A 24,127-nucleotide genomic window follows, 5' to 3' on the forward strand; every position below is an offset into this window, starting at 1 on the left:
ACTTCTTGATATGAGTTACTCTCCCAGGGGCTTGTAAATGAGTAACGTTTGTTGAAGTGTCACCGCCACTGAAGTGCAAATCCTGTCGGAGGTGGTGGCAATTGTAGAATCAGAAAATAACAAAGAGAAAAGACTTACAGAAGCGCCCCATACAGTATGAGTGCTCGCCTCAGAAGCCGAGGAAGCATCATCAAACGATTCAGCATTTCACATCTCCCTGCAGGATAAGGCGTAGATTTTGTGAGAAGTTTGTATTTCAGACTGAACCGTCCTCCCATTAGAGCGAATGCAGCGCTGCAGAGCTCCCCAAAAACATCCTTGCTCCCAGCCTGACTCTGTTGAGCTGCTTAGCTGTGAGCGCTGAACATTCATCAGAAAGCCACAGAGTGTCTGAAGTGAAATAACTGTCCTCCCCCCCAATACGGAGAGGAATTTCACAATCTCTCACATCTAAACACCATAGAGTATAAATAACTTTCCCACTTTTAATCTTTAATGTCCACCGCACCCTCTAGACTGTGAGGATTCGCAGTGATTTCTTTCTTTACTGCATTAAATAGCCATGTTTATTTCCTTCCCAGCCGTCTGGAGATGCAACGCTGCAGTCACCATCCATGTAGCCAATCATGTTGTTTTTGAGGCTAGTTATTTATCATTTTCTATGACAAGCACCAAATTGTTCTATTAAATGTCTTCTTTTTTTTTTTTTTTTGCCCGGCTCTGGTGCTGATGAAGAGGCAGGGAGACAGCGTACCAATTTTAAAACTAAAAAAATTGTGTACATTTTCATTTTGTTAATGATAAATTAAGTTATTAATTTTGTCTATGCTCTTTCTAGACACTGCAGGTTTAATTGCTAATTGTTAACTGGGAATGAATATATTTGCATATTAATTAGATCCCAATTTACATTTTTAATTTGCTGCCTTCAAAGGGTGTGAGATAAAAGGTCGTGTTATTTTAAATAATTTATCCTTTATTGCAGAAAAGATGCTGAAAGGAAAATGTGCGGCTGATTTTAATCCCTGAGAGCTTTTACTGTATAAAATGTTTCGAAATAATTTTTTCAACTAATTAAATGAGGAAAAAAGGAGAAATATATGCTCTCAAACAGTTGCTAATACAAAGCCACCCAGTCTGCAGAGCGCTGGAGTGGGTCTCCAGGAGTCTTTGAGTGAAGAATTGGAAATGCACTTGAGATGCCGTCTGTGGAAGTCAAGTTTATAAGCTGTGTCCCGTTCTGCCTGGAGGAAGCAAAGCTCTTTTTATCACTTCATTTTGTCCTCTCCCTCCTGACACATCAATGCATTTTGTACTTTGTCATTTCATTTTCCTCAATACACAGCACAGAACATTGCTTAGCAGCGAAGGGCTTCAGAAGTTTCCACATTTATTAAGATGGAAAACATCAAACAAAGAAAGAGAGGTACAAAACCATGGCCTTAAGTCAGCCTTGTCGAGACTTTTCTTTCGGAATAATATTAAACCGTGAGAGTGTTCGTTCGCACATTGCGACGCTTAATTTGTTTTGCTCTAAACGCAAAATCCCATATGACGTCCTGTTCATGTTTACAGCAGGTTGACTGAGGGACTTCATCAGTCCGTTGCCTGATAGATGCTAACTGCCATCTGCTAGCTACAGTCTAGCGGCTAGATTGCCAGATTGAGCTCAAATGATCTGCGCTGTGACGTACTTGAAATCAACATAAACTGTTTGGTGTCACTTTCAAACGTTGATGATTACGTTTCGTTTGTGGTATATTAGTGACAGTACAATTACAAGATACCCGAAATACATTGTGATACCTATCACTCAGTGCTTTCATGTTATACGCAAACAAGTGAACTCTGTGTTATATAAAATTGGGACCTAAATGTAACTTTTAATTAGAGACCATTGCGATGAGCATTTTGAAACTTTTATTGAAAAATGACTTATTTTACTCATGTATTTTGAAATGTCTTTTTCTTTTTCATACAGCAAATTACTTGTGTTACTGACAGAGCCAGGTGTTTTGACCTGTCAGGTAAGTTCAGTAATTCACTATTTATTATTTTTGCTATCCCCCGTGAACAGTGTTATTGGTTTTTCAAAGCTAAACACCACCAGAAAAATCCCCCAGCACTATCATTTCACCTGAGACGCTCATCCCTTCATCCGTCCAGGTATTCCAGTTTTATTCATCTTTCCATCAGCACGTATTTGGCATCACTAGTCTGACCTGCTGTAAACGCTCTACTGCGTGATCCTAAAACAAACAGAAAATCTTTCAAATTCATAGACACAACTCTGGGAGGAGATGCACACCAACCGTGACAACATAATGGAAGGTTCAAACATGCATTTTAGCAATCAGATGTTTTGTTTATCTTTCCTTCAGTTGTAAAACTCGGGTAATTTGCCCTTTTGTGCTGCGCTAAAATGTGGAATCACGTATAAGTGTATTTGTTATAAGAATCTATGGAAATTATGGGGCCATAAGAACATGTAGCCATAACTGGTTTCATTCATTCAGAATTGTAAACATAACATTAGAATTTTAAAACACTGTCCCCAAAACATTTCCTTTTATATGGAACAAGATATGGAAGAAATGCGCATTCAATAGTTTAAGTCAAGGTAATGCCCCAGAATAATAGTGCTGCCCCAAACTCGCGTCATTGGTTCAGAGAATGTTGTTAAAGGTTTTAGAGAATGTTTAACTATAAATACATTGAAATTAAATAGTGAATAAAATTTAGCTTCCTCTATGAAAAAAAACAAAAATACAAAAAAAAACATTAAAATCATTAAAACCGTTGCCTTAAAATTATTAAGTACATAAAAAAAAAAAAAGGTTAAGTGAACTTGACAATTCAATTAACTTATTTTTTTAATAATCATTTACTTAAATATAAGGCAACGGGTTTCCTCAATTTTTTTAAGTTAAGTCAACATCAATTTTTACAGTGTATACATAATAAATATACACAATACACACACATATATTATGTAAACATAAACTTTTATTTTGAATGTGATTAATAGCAATTAATTGTTTGTCAGCCCTAATTAAAATATACAAAGCTACTGGCTTGGCAAGAAGATGAACACTGCAAGAATATTACATAATAATATTCATAATGAAGTCCTCTATGTAATCTTGACTGCAGTGGATAAGTGAAATGCAAGATGGAGGCAGTTGTGCTTGAATAAAAATGCAGAGGACAAGTCTTGTTTTACAAGGTGGTGATTTTGTACAATGTGATTTGTATGGAAACATATGAAAAAGAACGTAGGGAAAAAAAATAAACATGAAGGTTCATAAAAAATGTAAAAATCAGAGTACGAAAACGAATGAGACTGTACAAATTTGTACACAATAGTTACAAACTTCCACAAAAGTGTGTTGAAAAAGTGTAATGAAATATTTGTCATGGACGACGGTGAATATTAGAAAATATCTTTCCACTGAATACTGTGATTGACCAATCAGAATCAGTATTTCAGGGAGTCCTGATATAGGTTTGACTCTTGTTCTGTAGACCAAAACAGATTTGTTACCTCTCTGATTTTTATATTTACAGTATGCATTTTAAAGTTTTGTATGTGTATTTTATGCTGCTTAGCAGTAGCAGTCCCATTATCCCTGAAGTGTGGTTTAAGCAAACCGCATGTACTTTTTAGAGCTACCACACTTTGATAAGATCAGAACTTTGACGAGCCTGTTAATTGAAATGTACATGCGGATGCTGAAGGGCATTAGTTTGGGATTAAACTGATGTCCCTTTGATGACTGAAACAGCGGTTATTGATACTAGCAGAAGTGAGCTTGAAGTGCGGGTCAGCATGTTCTGCCTTCCTGCGCCCTGTCACACACTGATGCCATCTAACTCCAAGTCTCAGTGTCATTATCTGCACATGGCAGAGGGGATTAGAAAAATGGGATTTCTGATCCCCCCTTCCTATGGTACAGTTAAGTGATTATTGTTAAAAAAAAAAAAAAAAATTACAAATGATTATGCTAATGATGAATAAATTATTATCTCCCCAACATGCAGCTCTGAGCGATCTGGCTTCTCCCCGACCAGGAAGATAAGAGTTTATGAGGGGAAGGGGGCCTTTGCAACGCGTGTCTAATATAGACGGACTGCTGTGGCCATCAAAGTATTTCTCAGGGCTTTGTTTAAAAGTCATCTGTTCCTACATAATCAGAAGCTCTTTGATTGTCTCCTCCGCTGAAGGGAGGGGATCAGACGTGATCGTGTTATGTGTGTTAGTGTCTAATATGCCTCACTATGGAGGGGCAGAGATTGTGTAGTGTAGGTCTTGGTTTGGTGTTAGTTTATCCAGAAATTTGTCACAGCAAATGTGCTTGGTAGAGAGAGGGTCACCCAAAGTGTAAATGGTGGTATCTCCATTTTGATTGCTTTTCCAGGTGAGCAGTTAGATTATTGCTCCTGCGAATCTCTTGAAGAGATCCTGAAATCAGTGCAATTTGATTTTATCAGTCTGCAGGGGGCCGAGCTTGAGGAAAATGTAAGTAGTATATGAACATTTGCATGTAAGGCTGTTTTCAAACTTGGTTCAATTGCTGGGTCACACGCCAATTTTCAAATTGTATTTATTTTTGGTGAAGTTTAATGAACTGCCGTATAATTGCTTACTACCACCTTGACAAAAAAAATACATATAGGCTGAATTAGATTTTATTTAATATACTGTATATTTACAGTATAGCAATGCAAGTAATGACTTGGTTCGATGGTGTTTTCTTACCATTATTTAGCGGTAGACGATCCTCCTCGACGCACTAAACTCGGACTAAAGCCCCGTTCACACCAAGAACGATAAGATAACGATATTAGCGTCCACACCAGCGAACGACATCGTCTGTTTCTTCTAAGCGCACGCGCATCTGCCGCTTTAAATTCTCGAGCTACTTCTGATTGGATGTCAGTTTGTATCGTTCATCAGCTGGAAAAAAATCGCTCTGAAAGTGATTCCAACCATATCGTTTCTCTGTGCCTTTATCGTTGTGGTGTGAACTCTGCTATTCTTTAGTATTGAGAACGATTTTTAGAACTATATCTTTATAGTTATCGTGCTTGGTGTGAACGGGCCTTAATTAACACAGGGTAAATTGGAACTTTTGCCGTGGCGCTATTGATTCATCAGCAGTCGCGTTGCCCCACGCTGAACTGCCGCATTCGCGCCAAAAAAAAAAAATAATAATAATATTCCCATCATGCTCATGTGCGCTCCTAAAACTCTGTACAAACATATTTCGTTTGTGAGGGTTCTGTTTACTTGTTGATATTGATTTATTTTCTCTCATAAGGGAGCATCATCTTTGCTAGATATGTTTTTGTACTACGAGTCAGCTACACACCTCGATGTGTCCTCGAACTCCGGCATGGGATTCTCAGGTTGGCTGTCACTGTCACACCTCCTCCGACAGGTAAGATTTGAATATTTCCACACTGCACATGAAATCCTACTGCCCAATGAGTTGTGACAAATATTTAAGTTGTAATATGCTGTTTTTTAACCTTATTGTAGAAATGATTCATTTAATCAAGTAAAGAATGCTGTGCATGTAATTGATTCGGTCACTTGTTGTGATTCACAGATGTATTCATGAACAAAACAGTTAATAGTTTGTATCTTTAATGCATTTTAAATAATGCAGCTATTATTCACTTATTCTTTAAATTACCGCACATTGTACGTCTTGGCAATTTGACATTTCATCTTAAAAGTTAATGAATTCAACTAAAAAAATCTATGCAAACAGCTGCCTTCATTTTTTAAAAGTTCTATAACACGCCTCCTGTTTTAAATGTGTCATCAAGTGTGAACCAGTACCTCATAGTGGTATTCAGATTGAATTGGAAGCAATGAATTACCATGCATCAAAGATGAAAATGTCCGCACTGCTGAATAAAGCCACATTCACACTTTGATTTTAATGGACATCATTATAGTCCTCATAAAACTCCTGACAATATGTGTTCATTTAGCAACAGCTCTAGATGAAAGACGGCATCACCTCATGGTGATGAGGACTTCAATGGTAAAAACCAAAGGCACGCTCTCAGGCAGTATTATACAAGATCAATCAAAATCTCCCAAGAAAGGGAAAGAAGAAAAAATCTGGACACTTTTGAAGTGGTGGACTAAAGGATGAAACTCCGGAATGGCCTGCAGATCTTTGGGAACCTCCCGTCAGAATTGTTTTCCGGTTTTGACGTTTCTGCTTCTGTAGACAGGGTGGGTTTTTGATGAGAGAGGGTGAGACAGAGAGGCCAGTCCGCAGCGAGGGCAAAACCAGGCCTCTGAGTCTCTGTGTTTCTCTCTCTCTGATGGTTTGCTGTCTGGTCTCTTCAGAGTGGATGCCTGTGGAGGCTGGATGCTTGCAACATGCCTATGGTGGACTATGCTGCGCAGGCCTTGTCAAAAGCCCTTCTCACCAGCAGGCTGACAGTGCTACACCTTGAAAACACCTGCCTGAGCGGCAAACCTCTCTTCACAGTTGGTATGCCCAGCACACACCATCCACTTGAAGTGCATGCGATCTAAGAATGGAAGAAAGTTTGGGTGCTAGCGGCTTGAGAATATGACCCTGTGCTGTGAAATGCAAATGATGCTAACAGGTGTACTGTGGGAAACGGGGTCAATTGTATTATTTAAAGAAATATTCAGTGAATGGGTGCCATCAGAATGAGAATTGTGACAATCAGACAAACAACTGATTAAAAGCGTCACAATAATCCACAGGTAATCGACACAACTCCAGTCCATCAATTAATGTCTTGTGACGTGAAAAGCTGCCTTCTTCATTCAACTTTAAATCATCACTTCTGTCCAAAATATGAGTGCATATTACTGCATAATCCATAATAATACTTTCTCCAGTGAAAAATTCCATCCCCTTTTGTTCTCTCATATATAATATATTGTCATATTTGTTTAGATCTGTCTTGGACTCTTTAACTTGTAAAAGTTGCTTGATCTGTGCATATCTGTGCATAAGTGAAAATCAGACTAGATGATTTTTTTTTTTTTTGGAGAAACCAATAATATGGATTATGGACCTGCACTTTAGCTGGAAGCAACAGTTTGAAGTTACAACATCTTGACAGATTGGTTTCTTACAAACACACAGCTGTTCACTTCACAAGATGTTAATTGATGGACAGGAGTCGTGTGGATTACTTGTGGATTATTGTGATGTTTTTATCAGCTGTTTGGACTCTCATTCTGATGGCACCCATTTGCTGCAGAGGATTCATTGGTGAGCAGGTGATGCTTAATTTCTCCAAATCTGTTCTGATGAAGAAACAAATTCATCTACAGCCTGAATGTGAGTACATTTTCAGCAAAATGTCATTTTTGGGTGAACTTTTCCTCTAAAACTTTGTACATGTTTTCTCCACATTACTGTGGGCTAAATAATGAAAAACACAGCAAAGTGCATCTGTGCTAAATTAGACTCATCATAAGGATGGCCAAATGTTTCTTTTTATTGTGACATTTGGCTTGGTGTTGGTCTAGCAAGTGCTGTGCAAAATTTCCCGCTGCATAAGTACATTTACTCCAGGCGCAGTTTTGAATTCTTTAATGATATCACGACAGCACAATATACCGTCCCAAAGGGTGTGTTATCTTCAAAAATCACACCTAATGTTCACAAAGATTTTTTTTAACAATGCAGAAAGTGCTAATATCAGTCTATGAGTTGCTTGCGTGCTCTCGTGTGAATACTGCAATATGTCAGTATAAGTACAGATAGCATGTGTTTGAAATGAGCGTTCTCCATGAGTGGCCCTGGCCAGCAGGAACAGATGAAGCAGGACAAGGGGAGGAGTGGCAGATTTTGGCCCAGTGACCCTAACAGCTAGACTGGGCTTGGATTAGATGTCGTAATCTTCTTCCTGTCACTTTACACATTGCTGCACCGATCCGTTCAGGACACTTCGGCCAGCTCACTGTGAGATGGAGTCTTTCCCACGTTACTGTAGAGCTTGCCTCCTAAAAAGGACACAGGACTACAGCCACAGCTTTTATAGAGTTGTGTCGGCCCTTTAAACCTGTGCAAAACATAGGCATTAGGACATGTATTATTAAAACATGTAAAACCTATGGAATCCTGTATCTGGCTTAATGATCCCACAAAATAATTGCAGTAGTTGTTCACATGACAATGTCTAGTTAAAGATAATTTTATTGTTTTTAATTTAATGCTTTTTATTTTATTTTTAGCTAAGCTGAGATCATTTCATAATGAATTTGTTTCACATCTAATTTTGTGTAAAAATGTATCAAATTGGAATTTAAAAAATGTGGCTCATATAACTTTCAATTCATTCATCACACTGCAAGTGCATTACATTGTGAGATGTGATCTATGCACTAAACGTATCATACTGCTCTTTTTGTTCATCAGGGTATTCTATGCATAGAAATAATTTATTGCCACTGCTGAATCATCATGCTAATATCTGAATGGAAATGGGAGCCCCAGAATTGAATGGGTAAAAGAAAAAGAGTGAATGAAATGCTGTAGACATAGGCCATTAACAGAACCCAAGTAAAATGACCTTAAATGAGACGGAGGAGTGGAGTGACACATCCTATGTCTTCACGGCTCTGTCTCTTTAAGTAGCATGTGGATCCATTTGATATTTTAGGGCCACTCGGCCACCCCCCCTCATTCTTCCCAGCGGGACGCCCAGCTTCTGATCATTGCTATTGATCGGTGGGGCCCTGATTGCGGGACTCGCTGACTCGCACAGTGGAGTCCCTCCGATCAATTCAACGATCCCCCTATTTGGTTCCTACTGTGTATGATGACGATGTTGGCATTCCGCATGCAACCGAAAGGGTCTGATCAAATCTGCCGCATTGATTTGGACAGACAGCTCTGTGAGGCCACAGACAAAAAGCCCATGAAAGCTTCTCTGGCCCTAAAAGGGACATGTAATGATGTTGACGATTAAAATGATGGCCGTGATAATCACAGCGATGTAAATAAAAATGATAATGGAGTTAGTCCTACGCAGCCTTAAAGCTTTCAATGAGCCTTTGTTGTCATTTGGAAGAGCCGCTGTGGGCATTCACAGAAATCTGATTTTCTTTTTTTCCTGCAGATTGTCTTACATGACATCTTTTGTTGTTGCACTGTGCCAGAGTTCTTCGGCACACACATTTCGGACAAGGACAAAGCGCAATGCTTATTGAAGATTTTTCTCAATTCTTGCCCTAGTCGGTGCTCTGAAAAGGAACATCGCTTTGCAGGAGCTTTACCTCTCTGAAAACAACCTTAATGGCTACCAGGACTCCATGCAACTTGGCGACCTCCTCAAATACAACAGCACTCTTAAAACCTTGGACCTGAGCAACAATACCGTGTCTGACTCAGGTATGCCCGTTTCATTTGAGGGCGTATTGTGCGCTTCCAATAGCACGGTTGAAAAGGTTTTTGTGGTTAAAATGCACAATTTGTTTCAGCTCTTGTGTAGTCATCTCTCTTTGTTCCACAGGTTTGGAGGAGATCTGTGATGCTTTGAGCTCTCAGAAGACTGGTTTGAGAGCGCTGATACTGAGTAACAATCACATCACTCATCTTGGCATGAGCCATCTACAGAATGTTCTGGTGAGATTTTCTCTCGGGCGAGATAATAGAGATATGTGCAATTTTAATCATTACAGCAGCACTTCTAGACTTATGGAGTGTGATTAAAAAAGCAGAGGAAGTTAAAAAAGTAACACATCTGGAAGATTGTGCATCAGTAATTTGCTGAAACATTTTCACAACTGCTTTTCACACCGTATTTTATTTTAAGGAAAAGGTTTGCCCAAATATGAAAGCTCTGTCATCATGTACACGCTCTCATGTTGTTCCAAACCTGTATGACTTTTCTGTCTTCTGTGGAAAAGAAAAGGAGAAATTAGGAAGAAATTCTAAATTAGCTCTTTTCTGTGCAATTACAGTGAACGGAGACTGGAGATTTCAATCTTTAAAAAATAAAAATAAAAAACAGAAACAAAAACACCATATCAGCATCATAAAATGTATTTATGTGACTATTTGTGACTTACAGATGGAAATTTATGTTTTTATTACACACATAAATTTGTTTACTATTGTGAGCAGATCACTAAGCCAGTAAACGAATCAGTTTGGTGACGCACACTTGTGAACTGGATCAACCGATTCATTGAAAAGATCTGATTTGAAAGAACGATTCACAGGATTTTCACTGAATAACAATTTAATTTCACTCGGTTTCTTACAATAAATATCGCATAGCTTCAGAAGGGAAGTTTCATTTTTGAGAGCGTCTGTTCCTGTAGAATAAACTGCAGGTTGCACGTTGTAGTAAATACAATGATTTTCACTCGGTATGTTACTTTTTCAGTTATTTATTCATTCCTATTTTATCTATTCCTATTTTATCTGAGTGTGCCTTTGATTAAAGACAAACAGTGACACTGCATGTGGCCCCTGCGTGGCTTTGGAGAGGAAGTACCCAAACCGTCAACACGACAGCTACTGGATATATCTCTTTTTTTTGTGGTCTACGGCAGAGTTTGACACACAAAGAGAAAAGAGAAGAGAACAAAAGGAAATGGCTTGTCTCATCCTCACTGGAAAGCTCATCTCTAATCCTTAATAATATCTATTCCTCTTCAGCAGCTCTGATTGTCAGAATAAACTGTACCTTTCTGTCATCTGAATGGCGATTCAAATCAAAAGCTACAAATTAAAGGCCTACTTTCTCTTCTCTCGGCCTTTGGCGTGTTCACAGAGAATTCATTCAGGCCAAAAATAAAGCCTGCTTATTCCATTTTGCCTGTACCAAATGGGAACAGTTTGATTAAATAATAGATATGTGTTTAGAGGGCTTTTTCATGTGGTCTGTCATTAAGAAGGATAAGTAGACATCCATGCGGCCATAATGAATATAATTAGTCCAATGGCTGGTCGTGTCGAATATGACACAGGAAGGGTTGTTATTAACCTTTCTTTCTTTTTTTTTTTCCTGGGGTTTCTTTAAAGGCAGAAGAAGAGAGAGAGTGAATAAATGGGTTATTTGGGCAGACACGAAACTCTCTGATGTCAGCAGAACATAATTAAATCACAATGTTATCCACATTTTTCAGTGGATCCTTGTCTGACCAATTGGAAATCGGATGACTGAAGTTGTCAACCATAGGGTGCTTCAGTTAAATTGCTATGTTTATTATGCTAACAATACTTTGCAATGTTTGTAGTAAAATTATCAGACTTTGTTTATTTATTTATTTATGCCTCACTTAGAAACAAAAATGTTTATTACTATTACTAAAAATACCAGCAGCAGCAATAATAATTATTATTATAATAATTATAATTGCTTTTGTTCCTTTGATTTTAATAAAAGTACATTTTATATATTTATTTAAAGAGACATTGTTATCATTTACTCACCCTCATGTCAGTCCAAACCTGTATGACTTTCTTCTGCAAAACACACAAAAAAGATATTTTGAAGAATGTTGGTAACCAAACAGACTTTCATTGTATAGTAAAAAACACCAAGACAATTCTCAAAATATCTTCTGTTTCAAAAAAATAAAATAAAATGAGAGATTTGAACTTGAAGTTGGGTAAATGGTAGGATTTTATGTTTTTTGGTGAAATAAAATAAGTTTATATCAGTGCATATTTACAGGTACCTGATAGCTTAAAACCAATATATGACAAATAAAAATTATGTTGAAGTGTTTTACATTTGAAATGACATTTCAGTGACATTTTCTCTAGTTTCTGTCTTACTCAGAATCTTTGACTGGGCTTGATGGTTTTGTATACATATACTGATAATGTATATGTGTGGGTGTTTACATGCTTGAGCGTTGTAACAGTGACGCAAATGAACTGTGAGTTGATCTTTGAGCTTGTTTTTTTTAGCTGTCTGTGGTTTTTTCATTTAAAGCAGGAGACTAAGTGGGAATAATGAGTGTAGCGAGCTGGCATGGTGTACGTTCTGTTATGCAACATGGCTTTTCCCTCATGTGCTCCGCTATCTCCTGCTTTATATGGCTGCTAATCGTGCTTCATAAATGACGCGGCTAATATGCTCTTGAGAGCCAATCTATTGCCACGGTGCGGCGTGTGACACTTAAAGCGCTCAAAGTGACACAAATTCACCATCCATAATTGGATTCAAATGCACAGAAAAAGGACACTTTTGAATGATAAAAAGTGATTTAAAAACAAGCTCATCAGTGCACGTTTTCTTAAACATCCTGTTTTTCTTTTTTTTTTCCAGCCCCGCTTAAAAACACTCGAAACATTGAACCTTGGCAAAAACAACCTTGAGAACAGAGGCATTCACACGTTAAAGGAGTCCCTAATGATCAATCGCTCTTTATTGCAACTTGGCCTAGCTTCCACAGGAATAACATGCGAGGGTAGGGTTCGTAATATTGCTTTTCTGCTTCTTTTTCCCTTTTTCTGTTTTACCTTATAACCAAGCCTGTGTTTTCTACTCACCGTGCCAGGTGCTGTGACTTTGGCTGAGATCCTTGCAGAGAGTCCACAGATCCAGCGTTTGGATGTACGGCAGAACCAGGTGCTTGCTGGGGGCCTCATGGCTCTGTCGTTGGCCCTAAAGATCAACCGTTCACTCATCAGACTGGATCTGGACCAACATCTGAAAGAGGAAAAGGTCAGTTGTCAGCTTTACCTCACCCTGATTATCTAAGTGTTTAGAACAGTAATTTTGCATGCAGATGGTCCTTGGTCTGCCTGGAAATATCAAGATTTTTTTTTAACTGTAGTTTTCAGGCCTGGAATATCTTGGAAATAAACTGAATCTTAAAAATCATGGGACAATTTCTGTTGTGTATATGCATTTTTCTGTCTTATTGGAGACATTTTTGCACTAATAACTATAGATGTTTAAATCTATATTCAGAAATCTATAAATTAGTATCTGCCAAATCAAATCAAAGTCATTTGGCTCAGTGGTCAAAAAGTATGGAGACGTTGTGAGAAGTATTATTGTTTAGATGTCTAAAGAAATAGTACCAAATCATTTTGTATTTTTGTTGTATTGTGTTTATCGATGATCCAAAAAAAAAATAGTCAAATTGAATTTATTTTCTTTATACACAAAATTTGGGGGCTTTGTCCTGTCAGCCTAGGTCTGGTGATGGATTTTGCTATCACAATTGATATTGTAAAGTTTTTAGGTAAACTCATTATTGCCATAGCATGTTCCAATATTAAGTTTGACTCAAAGACAGAAGTTACTGTCAAAGATACGAGATGTTGCTGATCTCTTAGAGCTGCTGCTTCACACTTCGTTGCAAAAGCCTTGAAAAAAAATGACACCGCAACTTAAGAACATGCCAGAACAGAGAAAGTTCACTTGCCATCTGTTTGTCAGGATTTTATCTCCTCTATCTTATTTGCATATTAAAGCATTAATTAAAATCGTGAAAGGACAGAATGCTCTCTTTAAAACTGATTCTAATGCTAGAAACGGATTGTTTTCTTTTTTTATGTCATTCATTTGTTTGGATTCTGATGTTTTTACCCCGTCAATCCGCTGCACCTCGAAATGTATTTTCATCGATAAACGGCCTGAAAACACACCATCTGTCTTAAATGTGTATAAATGTGTCATATTTAAGCTCAGCTGAAACAGAGGACGATGTTATTAACATTTCCACCGTGATAGATTACAGCAGGGTGGTATTTAACCGATGGAGAATGAGACATTTCACTGTGGCAGTACAAGAAGACACACTGCTGGGATTTGTCTGGGCCAGGCACAACGTGGCAGAACGACTGACGATTGTATTAAAAAGCAAATCTTTCCATCAGAAATCAGCGGGTGGTCAGATCAAGTGTTCTGATTCAGTTTCGTAAAATTCCCTGGGACTGAGAAAAGCGAAAATTTCATTCTTCAAAAGAAAAGCGTATGCGGATGTGTGCGTGTGTGCGTGGCGCGATTTTACATGCGCATATTTAAACGAGAGGAAGGTGGTAGGGAGGGAATGTAGGTCCTTGGGTCTTTGTTTACAGCATCTGATTTGGCGTGTCTGTTGAAGCCCAAATCTATTTGATCAGTGGCCTGTTTGGTGTTAATTATTAATTATTTACTGATCTAAAATATTCATTGTGGGAGTCTTAGGGAAGTTCGGGAATTTGGGACCATGTTATCCATCTCTAGCAAGGTGCTTGTACTCTTTAGTTAAGGTCAGACTTTACACATTCAACAATTCGCATCAAATTCTTCCAAGACCTGAGGTGTATACTTTTTTAGTGTATGCCAACAGTTGCCTCATTTTTGTCTTTTTATTTCACCTAAAAATTTTGTCTTGTCTTTTTGTTAACATTTTGAACATGGAAAAAATATATCGGAGTGAGCTGTATACTTCAATGATGTACAATAATGGCATATTATTTCGTTTGCTGTTTGCTCAATGTCACTGTTGTTGTGCATGGCACAGTCAGGTTGCTGTGATGTCTCTCATTAAGGATCATTAGAGATGCAGGTAGGGCTGCAGAGGGGCAGGTGGTCTTGTGGGACTGACTCCAAGTGGAACTAAGAGTTGGTTTGTGTTTGTGGTCGGTCATGGTGTCTGACTCTATGATGGCTGGAGTTGAATGAGTGAGCAGACAGAGAGCAGGTCTTGCTCATGGGACCTCTGATGAGCTGCTTATGATGAGCTTTACACACACACACACACACACACACACACACACACATGTGCACTCTTAAAGACAGCTCAGTTTTTGAACTTGCTGATACTTTTGTGAATATTTACATTGCTTCATCCTATTGCACTACATTGCTGTTTTCAATTCAAAATTCAAAGCAAAATTAATTTAAAAAAAATGCTAGTTTATATGCCATTGGTTTTCAGCAAAGGTGTATTAACGTATTTATGGAATTAAAAAAAAAAAAAATACAAAAGTTAATAATGTTTAAAAAAATAAAATAAAGTAATCTATATACACTACTAGTCAAACGTTTTACTTTAAAAATGCTGGTTGGATTAAAAAAAATGTTTTGTAGTTATTTCCTTATTTATACTTCTTATAAATTATATAAAAACATGTATTATTTCAATAACACTATTCTGGAGAAAGGGCCTCAATGTTGCTCCTATAACTGTAGTGTTACTTTCTTTTAATGGGGGTCATCATGTAGTCATGTAGTAATAGGGTTGTACATATGCAAGATCTGTGACATGCATTTTTGGCAATTAGGATTAATAATTAAAAACATTAATAATTAAAATAGTTACTGCAATTAATTGAATATCAGTTCCACAGTTTGTCACAATTATGATGTTCTGTGATTTCAATTGTTGAATACAATTGGGACAAAATTACCATTGTAGGGGGCAAAACAGATGTTTGATGTGTATAAATCTAGCTATTTTCCTTTTATGTTAAATAGTAGTTTATCTAATATAGATAAATGTATGTGTCTATAATAAATGGAGCTTATCTCTTTATTGTTTTCTTCTGCTCCCGTCTAATTTAATTTGTATTTGTATTTATGTGCTTTTTATGCTATTATTTTGAATAAATATACAACTCAAACTTCCTATGCATTGCAAGTGCTACCTGTGCACCACAGCTTCATATTTTTTTCAGCTTTTATCTCTCCAGTGACTGCAAAAAAAATATCTTTAAAGTTCCGTATGGCCTTCTACTTTAATTAGAGAAGTGGAATTTGTGAGTAACAAGTTCCATATTTTAGTGATACTTTCACAGAATCTTCTCCCATCAACTTCACATGGTTGTAGGGCATGAAAACGACAGCCGTATATAGCAAAGCAGTCAAGTGTCATATGTTTATCAAAGCTAAACCAAATCACACTCTCACATCTCTCTGTTTCTTTGCATCTGCTCTCACTGTCATGCAAAAAATAGCACTTGTCACCAATATCTTGTTATAGAAGCCAGTCTGCTTAGACACTAGACACTGTATACTTACTAGACACTATGTATTTAACATCATGTGAACAAACATGAGGCTGTGAAGTGCAATATGTTGCACTATTGTGTAAAAAATTAGGTCCTATTGTAGGTCACATCTAATATTCACAAAATAAATATATATATATATTATTTTTTTTTATTTATTATTATTTTGTCAACTGTACAACATACTGAACGGACTATATCTGCTTCCCTCACAGCCTTTTTTTAAATTTGTGTTAAATTAAATGTGGCGTCTAATTGATGTGCCATTCAAAGCAACTTTGTGCTGTCCTAAATTCAAAACCCTGTCCGCTGTTTAAACCTCTTTAGATCTTGCAGATAGACTCTTCATAAACTTTTACCCTCGCGCCATTAAAACTTTGAGGTGAAATTGTCTTTGCAGTTTCGAAATAAACCTTCTGTCTCTTTGCATTCACAATCCACACGCAGTCTTGCTCATTTCCTGATGTAGTTTTGGGGGCAAAACAGGCATATTTGCCAGCTGTGTAATTTACTGTGGCACTCATTTGCATATTAAAGCATTAATTAGCCCCTCTGAGCGCGAGAGCGGGAATAGTGTAATCATTGGACGTGTAGTCGCGGGGGACGAGTCTGTGTTTGGGTCTGGGGGGAGGCCGAGAGGAGAGCGCGGGAGTCTCTGGGTGCTTGTGTTGACCATGCGGCGCGTGCTTGTCGGCTTTGTGTTTTTTTTTCTCCTCTCTTTCCCGCCGGAGGGTGGATGAGGAGGTTGCGCTGCTCAGTTTTCCAGCTTTTTCCAGACCCTTTGAAGTGTCACACACGATCTGTCTCCGTGTCATTTTAATGGCTTTACTCTCCCCCGTCAGTGCAGTCAGAGGTGCGACCAACAGTTTCACAGGAAGTAGAGGTTGTTGTTGTTTTTTTTCTCCATCCTCTTTTCCATTTGAGGGTGAAAAGGGGGATGAGAGCTGAGGATTGTGGAAGAGCATATGAAAAACAAACTGATGTAAAGGCTTTTTAGAAGTTTGCCAGAATTTGTGGCAGCAATACAAAATGGACACAAATCTTGTGGATATCTCAAAAGTTGCTTGGAGCATGACGACTCATTTTATTAGTAATATTCCTGTAAGTGAAGATTGACACTTTTGGACATTTGGTCTGTGAACACACACTCAGGGCTCACCAATAGGTTGACAGAAAAATCATTGAAAGAAAGTTTAACTTCATTGATCTTGTGCATATTAAAAAGAATAAAATAAAAATCATTTGTGGCGGGGCCAGTGAAAATGTTGTCCTTATTGTTGGCCCTGACTTAACCACTTAAAGGGACATTTCACTTAAAAAATAAAAACAAACAAAACCCGCATGATTTTTTCCCCTCCATGAGATAACATCATTTCTGAGCAGAGTAAGATTTGAAAGCACTGTCAGAGGGGAAATTGACACACGGGTGTGTAAATAACAACAGAATGTTTATTTTAGGGTGAAATATCCTTTAAATTTCTATACTAATGCATATGGTCTCCAGTGTATGTGTCTAGACAGGTGCAGTAAATGTCCAGTAAAGTGTGAGAAGCCTTTGCTTCAGTGGTTCTTTGTTGAGCTGTCTCAGAAGCCTTTGCCTGAAACACGTTGGATCATATTTTGATGGCACTGGATGCTATCTTTTCCCTCTACTCCACTAGAAATGGCCCATTGGATGAGTTGGTCCATCAGAATTTCAGAATCTCCCTCTGGGCATGTCCTCCAACTCCATGCTCAAGCGCCCTGAGTCACCAGTCACCCACAGTGAAGGCTCATCTAAATATCATGAAACCCGTGAGTCACTGCCTTTATCAGAGGGCTTCAGCCAGAAGAAGCTTCCTTTCCCTTTCAAATTAACAGGACTGCAGTGGCATGGTCTGCGTATGAATATGGATGATCTATTCGGTCATCTTTGGATGCAGCACTTCGCTCTCTATTTTCTATTTACAACATTTTTTTCTTATTTTTTGCTTGAATGTGTGAGCATTGTAACCAGTCACGTGCACATGAATGAAGAATTTAAATTATTGATAGACTTGCGACAACCAGTCTTAATGAGCAAGATTAATGGTTTACAAGGTTAACCATTTTGTTTTTCGTGCTACTATTAGGGCCAATATGAAGTGTCTGTACTTTATAAAGTGATGTACTTTTGTAAAGTCACGTTTTCTGGTTAATATTGCTATTTAAACAACAGTTCAATAATGAAAATTACATTAATATTGAGTACCTTACTTTAGATGCAATATTGTTAGTAGCTCTGTCCAGTTTTGCTCCACAAATGAGAATGGTTTCAAATGAAACAACAGTGAAACCATTGAGTGTCTCCGCAGTGGCATTTAATGAATCAGTGTTTTTAAACAAATCATTTGAATGAACAGTTCTGTGACTCACAGAAGCATGACCAGCTGTTGCATCTCTACAGGCAAGACATTTTAGTGCTCTTTAGTTCCTGAATGAGTCAGTGTTTTTGAATGAATCATTTGAATGAACTCACTAAACCTGGAATAGCCTCACATCTGCAAGTAACACGTTTAGTTCCTGATTGAATAGATGTTGCTGAACAAATCAGTTGAGTAATTGATTCAATGACTTATTTAATGTTTCGCATCTCAGTTGTGGTTTTTCGTTAATGAATAAATCAGTGTTTTAAATAAATTTGCTGATGACTCATAATTTGGTCACTTGTCAATGTAGCAAATGATTTCTTGAACACAATGGCCAATCAGAAACATTTTAGTCGGTCAGAAAAGTTTTTGTTCAGTGCAGTTCTGCATGCTCATGAATGATCTCATAACAAAGTGCAGATGCGATGTTAATAAGAGATTCATTGTGCAGTTTGGAGAGCTTCATTGATAATAACGGAACTTTGTGAAATTGCAATGGACTCGCTTTCTAGGCTATAATGCATTTAGAATTTGTATGAAACTTGTTTTTTGGACACATACACACTACAAAGTATCAGAAATGACATCTGCATATGTATGCTGGATTCACTCTCATAATGATTGACAGATATGTGAAAATAGATGTGCATTAAGGCTAAAGCACCCTTGTTGATTTAATTCTGTATCCGGGCCTGGCCAGACCTTTACAGACAGCACATGTTCAGAGTGAGATCCAGTTCATGAACCAAAACCATGTGTAAACTTTATTGAGATTTTCCATCAATTTATGACTGGGTTGAATATAGTCCCACAACTGATCATTCTTCACGTGTCTTGCATTTGGTGGCAAAGAGTACAAAGTGGACACATTTCAAGTGACTGGATTTGGCAACTGGAAAAATTGTATGAACATCTGAAAGCATTGTGCACATTTCTGGTTGAAAATGAAAGGCCATGAACAGACACTTAAAATGGGAAGTGTCGCCATTAAAATCAGCAGCAAGAGTCAAAAGTAGTCCACAGTTTATTAATGTTGGCAACCTCTCTAAGTTATTCTTGACTGTGCTGTATTGACAGCTTTGATGTCTTGCAAATATAGGTAGGAGATTTTTTTTATACTTATATCCATAAATACTTTTTTGAGAAACAAATGTCTGTGCATTTTTTCACAATTTTTTTCCTGCCCCCCTGAATTAAATGTCACCCATGCCAACTGGTGTAACGATGCAGAGTCATGAACAATGCCCACCAATACACAGCCTAACAAAAATATTTTAATGTGAAATCTGTTAATAACTAAAATTAATAATGATGATTACAATATCAAGAAAAGCAACCAATTTATGCAGCCCTAGCTCTGCACACTAGTCTTATAGTGCCCTCTTTCTCACTTCATTTTACTCTCTTTCCCTGGCTAATCATCAGAGGTGAAGATGACCTATAAACACTGATAAACAATCAATAGATATTTCTTTAATATGCATTTAACCCACCTCTAATGCTTCCAGTGTAAGCTCATTTTGATTATGGATATTTAATTGGTTTATACAGGTTAACTCAGGGCGTGTCACCTAAAAACACTCATCGCAAATCAGATTTGTGCACAGCATGCATTGTCAGTTCTGTCGTATATATCCTTATGGTGGGACATTTGTGTCAATGACAGGCCACCATGACTGATGGCAGGATTACAACAGATCTATCCATCTATCCATCTATCCTTCTATCTATCTATTTATCTGTGTGTGTCTGTGTATACATTTATCATTTAGGTCTTTATTATATCATTCTATTTGTTCACTCTAGCATTCTGTTGTTCAATCTACTGTATGTCTGTCTGTGTATCTATATGCATGTGTCTGTGTATTTGAATACCATTTCTGTTTATCTGTCTGTCTGTCTGTCTTGATCTCTGTGTTTCTGTTTCTTTGTGTTTTTCTTGTGCAGACCACAGGAGCCCTCTGTTTGTCCTCTTGTCCCTGTGACTGGAGTGATGGGGCAGTAGCCAGTATGTTTGCCCACTAAAATCAGGGGGAGGGGTGGGATGGAGTGGGCAGGGCATTGCCTGTCCCTGTCCTCGTCTCTGTCACACCGGCATGGGCTGCCTGGGCTCCATGGAGGGGAGATAATTGGATTTGTTGTCACCTCCAGTTGCTGCCAGGAGCGGGCGTCTGCTCCGGTTAGCAATGAAGACATCATCGTGACAGGGACCCTGGGAGAGGATCAGCTGGTGTGGTGGGCACCACTATCGATGCTCTAGAACTGCCATGTCCAAGCGGGCAGGCGTAGGCCAGCTGTTTCCTTGCCCGTGTCCTCCGGCCAGGCCAAAGAGAGAGCTCCAGATCCAACGGAGAACGGGGGGAGAAAGGAGAAGTTGACCTCTGGCCGCATAGCGCTAGATGTTGAGGTTTGAGCTGTGCCATGTGCCCCTGCGGTTCCTGTGAATGGGGTTTAGGCCCAGGCCAGGGAATCATGCCACAGTAGACAAGCGTGGCGGACAACCAGGGATGGCACCTGCTTGGCGTGAGTGTGAGGTAATGATCGGCTCACAGGTGAACGGCCCCAGAGGTAATCAGTAATTAACTCACAGCCACTCCATCACCACAGCTTTGGGCCTGAACCGAGTACCGCTGCCATGTCCTACAGACAATAATGCCCTCCAAACACTCCTTGCACATGCCCCGACAACATCAGGTTATTTATTTTTCCTTTATATGTTATCAGTTGTTTGAATGTGTTTTACTTTTTTATTTCATTGGGAGTCTATTTGCAAGACTCTGTCCAGAAAGCAAGGAGTGTCAGCAAGGGCTTCTGGTTTTATTTTTAAAGCTTCGGTCTTGGAGCGAAAAAAATCCCTTTTCCTTCTGTGTAAGAACTTTTGAAGGGACTTTTGAAAGATCGCCTCTGTTCTGACTTCAGTGAAGAGCAGTTCAGTGGCTGCAGTGGAACGGGAAGGTGAATTATATTTATATCTGGAAGTCCTGCTTCTGTCTGACTGACCTCCAGTCAGAAATCCACACATGCTGTTTTCCATTTTCCTGTCGTCCAGTGCTAGCCTACATTCCCATTCACTAAGCGCAGTTAGCTGTCATTTAAACATTGGCAGATGGGGGAAAAAGATACAGAGAGACATATTTGTGGTGTGTTCGGTGGTACTTTAGTGTAGCTGTCTGCACTCAGTGACTACATGTCAATTGCACTGTATCGCCTTTAGAAGTCTTCACTGTGTATTTGACCATTTTAAGTCAAATCAAATAATGGGGCTGTATATGTCCTTACATAGTCCATACACAATCCATTCACCACGGCATATTAATATATTACTGCACAATATATTACTACACATTACTTTCACTTTCAAAGTTTTTCTCCTTAATTTACCTAATTTAAATGATAACAAGTTTTGTTTATTTATTGAATATTTGCTATATTTACAATTAACAATCCATAATTATACTCGTATATAATTAATATTTATATATAGTACTAACAATATATAATAATGTACACTAAAATAAATACTTAAAAATTAGTACTTTTATTCAGAAAGAATGTATTAAGTTGGTCAAAAGGGACAGTAAAGACATTTAATATGTTAAAAAAGAAAGAAATAATGTTCTTTTGAGCTTTATATTCAGCAAAAAAATAAAAAAGGCCTAAAAATGTATCACTTTTTCCACAAAAAATTAAGTCGCACAGTATATTTAAATACAAAAGGATATTTTGAATGGTAATAATATTTCACAATATTACAGTTTTTACTGTTTTTTTTTTTTTAAATGAAATAAATGCAGCCTTGTGGAGATTGTTGGAAAAAAAAAATCTTTAAAAAAGTCTTAACCACAAACTTTTAAATGCTGTACATAAACTATAATAATTAATGTATTATTTAAACAAAGTTTTATATGAATGCATTGTACGAGTATGTTTTTTTTTTTTTAAATAAAAGAAATATATACATGTGAAGGCAGCTAGTGTTTGTAAGGTTGTGTCAGTAGCAGAAGAGTTCAGACTGTGATGTGCTCTCTGATTCTGTTTTTGGAGCGCGATGGCATCCGTAATTGGGAGAAATGCGGATTCGGTGGGCCTAGACATCTCGTCCCCCAGGGATCAATTACAGAAAGACTCATTCAGCTCGGTCTATTCAAATGAACACCTGAAGAGCGGGGACAGTGTGCTGTTTTAAAACTAGAGGTATTACGAGATAAACAGCGTCCCAGTAAAGACCTCATCAGCAGCAATTTGTATGCATTTACGCAGACAGTCAGGATTTCGTCTCCTTCCACTGTTGTCTTACCTTCTTCCTCCATGTTTTTAATCACAGCTGTACAAAAAAATAAATAAATAAATAACCTTCCACTTGGAGTGCATGTACACAGGCGGGTAAAAGTGACTTTTTCTTTGACACATCCACATTAAGAAACAACCGGTCTAAAATCAAGCTTAGCAACCGTCTTACTAACAAAAACTTGAGGGCTTTCTAATAAGGATGAAGTGTTATTAATATCCTTCCAAGCACATATTTTAAATAAATTTGTTCCTGTGATTCACTCCGTCTCTCTCAAGGTTTTGGGCAGTTGTACAGTGTGAAGAGCTAGCAGTGTTTAAGTCCTTCAGACCTTGCGAAAGTAATGAATGCCAGAATGTTTCTAATCACTGAATCATTCATGCTGTATAATTTGCTGTAAATAGCCAAGGTGCACCCTTGATTTACAGCTTGCTCAAAGATCCTTGACACCACTTAGCGACTGAAAAACACTCCATATATACATTGAGGCTTAGTTTAGCGCTTTGAAAGGAACTCAAGCTGTAACTTTTCATAACATTTTATCTTAACCGGTCACCCAGACCCTAAACTGATGCACAGTGATTGTGAAAGAAAGAAAAACACTTCGTTTTTCGTCTTTGATCTCAAGCGCAGTCAGCAAGCGGTAAATAAAAACAAATCTCCTGGAGGTTTTGAGAAGGGCTTCTCGGAAAAGGTTTCCGGTCCGTGTTCTGACACTGTGTTAACGGTTCCACCTGTGGTGACCTTGTCCCGCCGTCTCTCCATCCTCGACAGAGAGCGTGAGATGGATTATTGTGACCGCTCGGCTACCTTACAGATGGCGCAGTGCCGTCACCGGCACCTAATCTTCATAGCGTGCATCGAAATGACTCATTAAAATCAGCACAGGCAAGACCGGCGGAGAGGACGCCCAGCGCTACACGGGCGGCAGAGTCTGTTTTCCTCTCTCCTTCCCTCTTTTCTATGGCTTGGTCCTTCTTTTATTAAATTTCTCTCTCTTTCTTCTAATGTGGAATTTCAATGCTTCTCCCTTTGAATGATTAGATGTTATTGTCATAGTTGAGCAAAGGGAAATGCACTTTGAATTAGAGGCAGTGTTTCATTTCTGTTTTTAAATTTAAATGGAGTAGCACGCATCTTGAGCCTTTTTTTGGAGTTCGGCTCTTTTGATTTTTGGGAAAGTTCGCAATACGCAATCCTCCTTTTAGAGTGACAATCTTATTTGTACTTGTAGCAACAACAGTTCAAAACTACTATCACCCAACTGCATCTTTCAAAATGGCAAATCAATGTATCTCTTAGGCTGAACAAAAAGAACATTTTAGGGGAGAGGGAAGCTATTTATTTTTTTATTTGTGTGTGTGTGTGTGTGTGTGTCTATGTATGTATATGTATATGTGATTGTTTACATTGCTTAATATCTTAAAATATTAAGGAGAAATATTCTATATAATCATTCACTTCATATCATT

At 38.1% G+C, this 24,127-nt stretch overlaps 1 protein-coding gene across 1 annotated transcript in view; it reads left to right on the forward strand.

Moving 5' to 3' along the window:
- Positions 1 to 24,127, forward strand: part of si:dkey-288a3.2 (protein phosphatase 1 regulatory subunit 37) — a 36,398-nt gene that overhangs the window by 2,816 nt on the left and 9,455 nt on the right. Inside the window, exons 3-10 of the mRNA XM_058750043.1 lie at positions 1,982 to 2,027; positions 4,419 to 4,519; positions 5,322 to 5,441; positions 6,371 to 6,518; positions 9,249 to 9,404; positions 9,526 to 9,638; positions 12,301 to 12,442; positions 12,533 to 12,699. Coding sequence (XP_058606026.1) covers positions 1,982 to 2,027; positions 4,419 to 4,519; positions 5,322 to 5,441; positions 6,371 to 6,518; positions 9,249 to 9,404; positions 9,526 to 9,638; positions 12,301 to 12,442; positions 12,533 to 12,699 — 993 coding nt within the window. The remainder of the gene's footprint in view (positions 1 to 1,981; positions 2,028 to 4,418; positions 4,520 to 5,321; positions 5,442 to 6,370; positions 6,519 to 9,248; positions 9,405 to 9,525; positions 9,639 to 12,300; positions 12,443 to 12,532; positions 12,700 to 24,127) is intronic.

Source organism: Onychostoma macrolepis, chromosome 17, assembly GCF_012432095.1.
Source record: "Onychostoma macrolepis isolate SWU-2019 chromosome 17, ASM1243209v1, whole genome shotgun sequence".
NCBI lineage: Eukaryota > Metazoa > Chordata > Actinopteri > Cypriniformes > Cyprinidae > Onychostoma > Onychostoma macrolepis.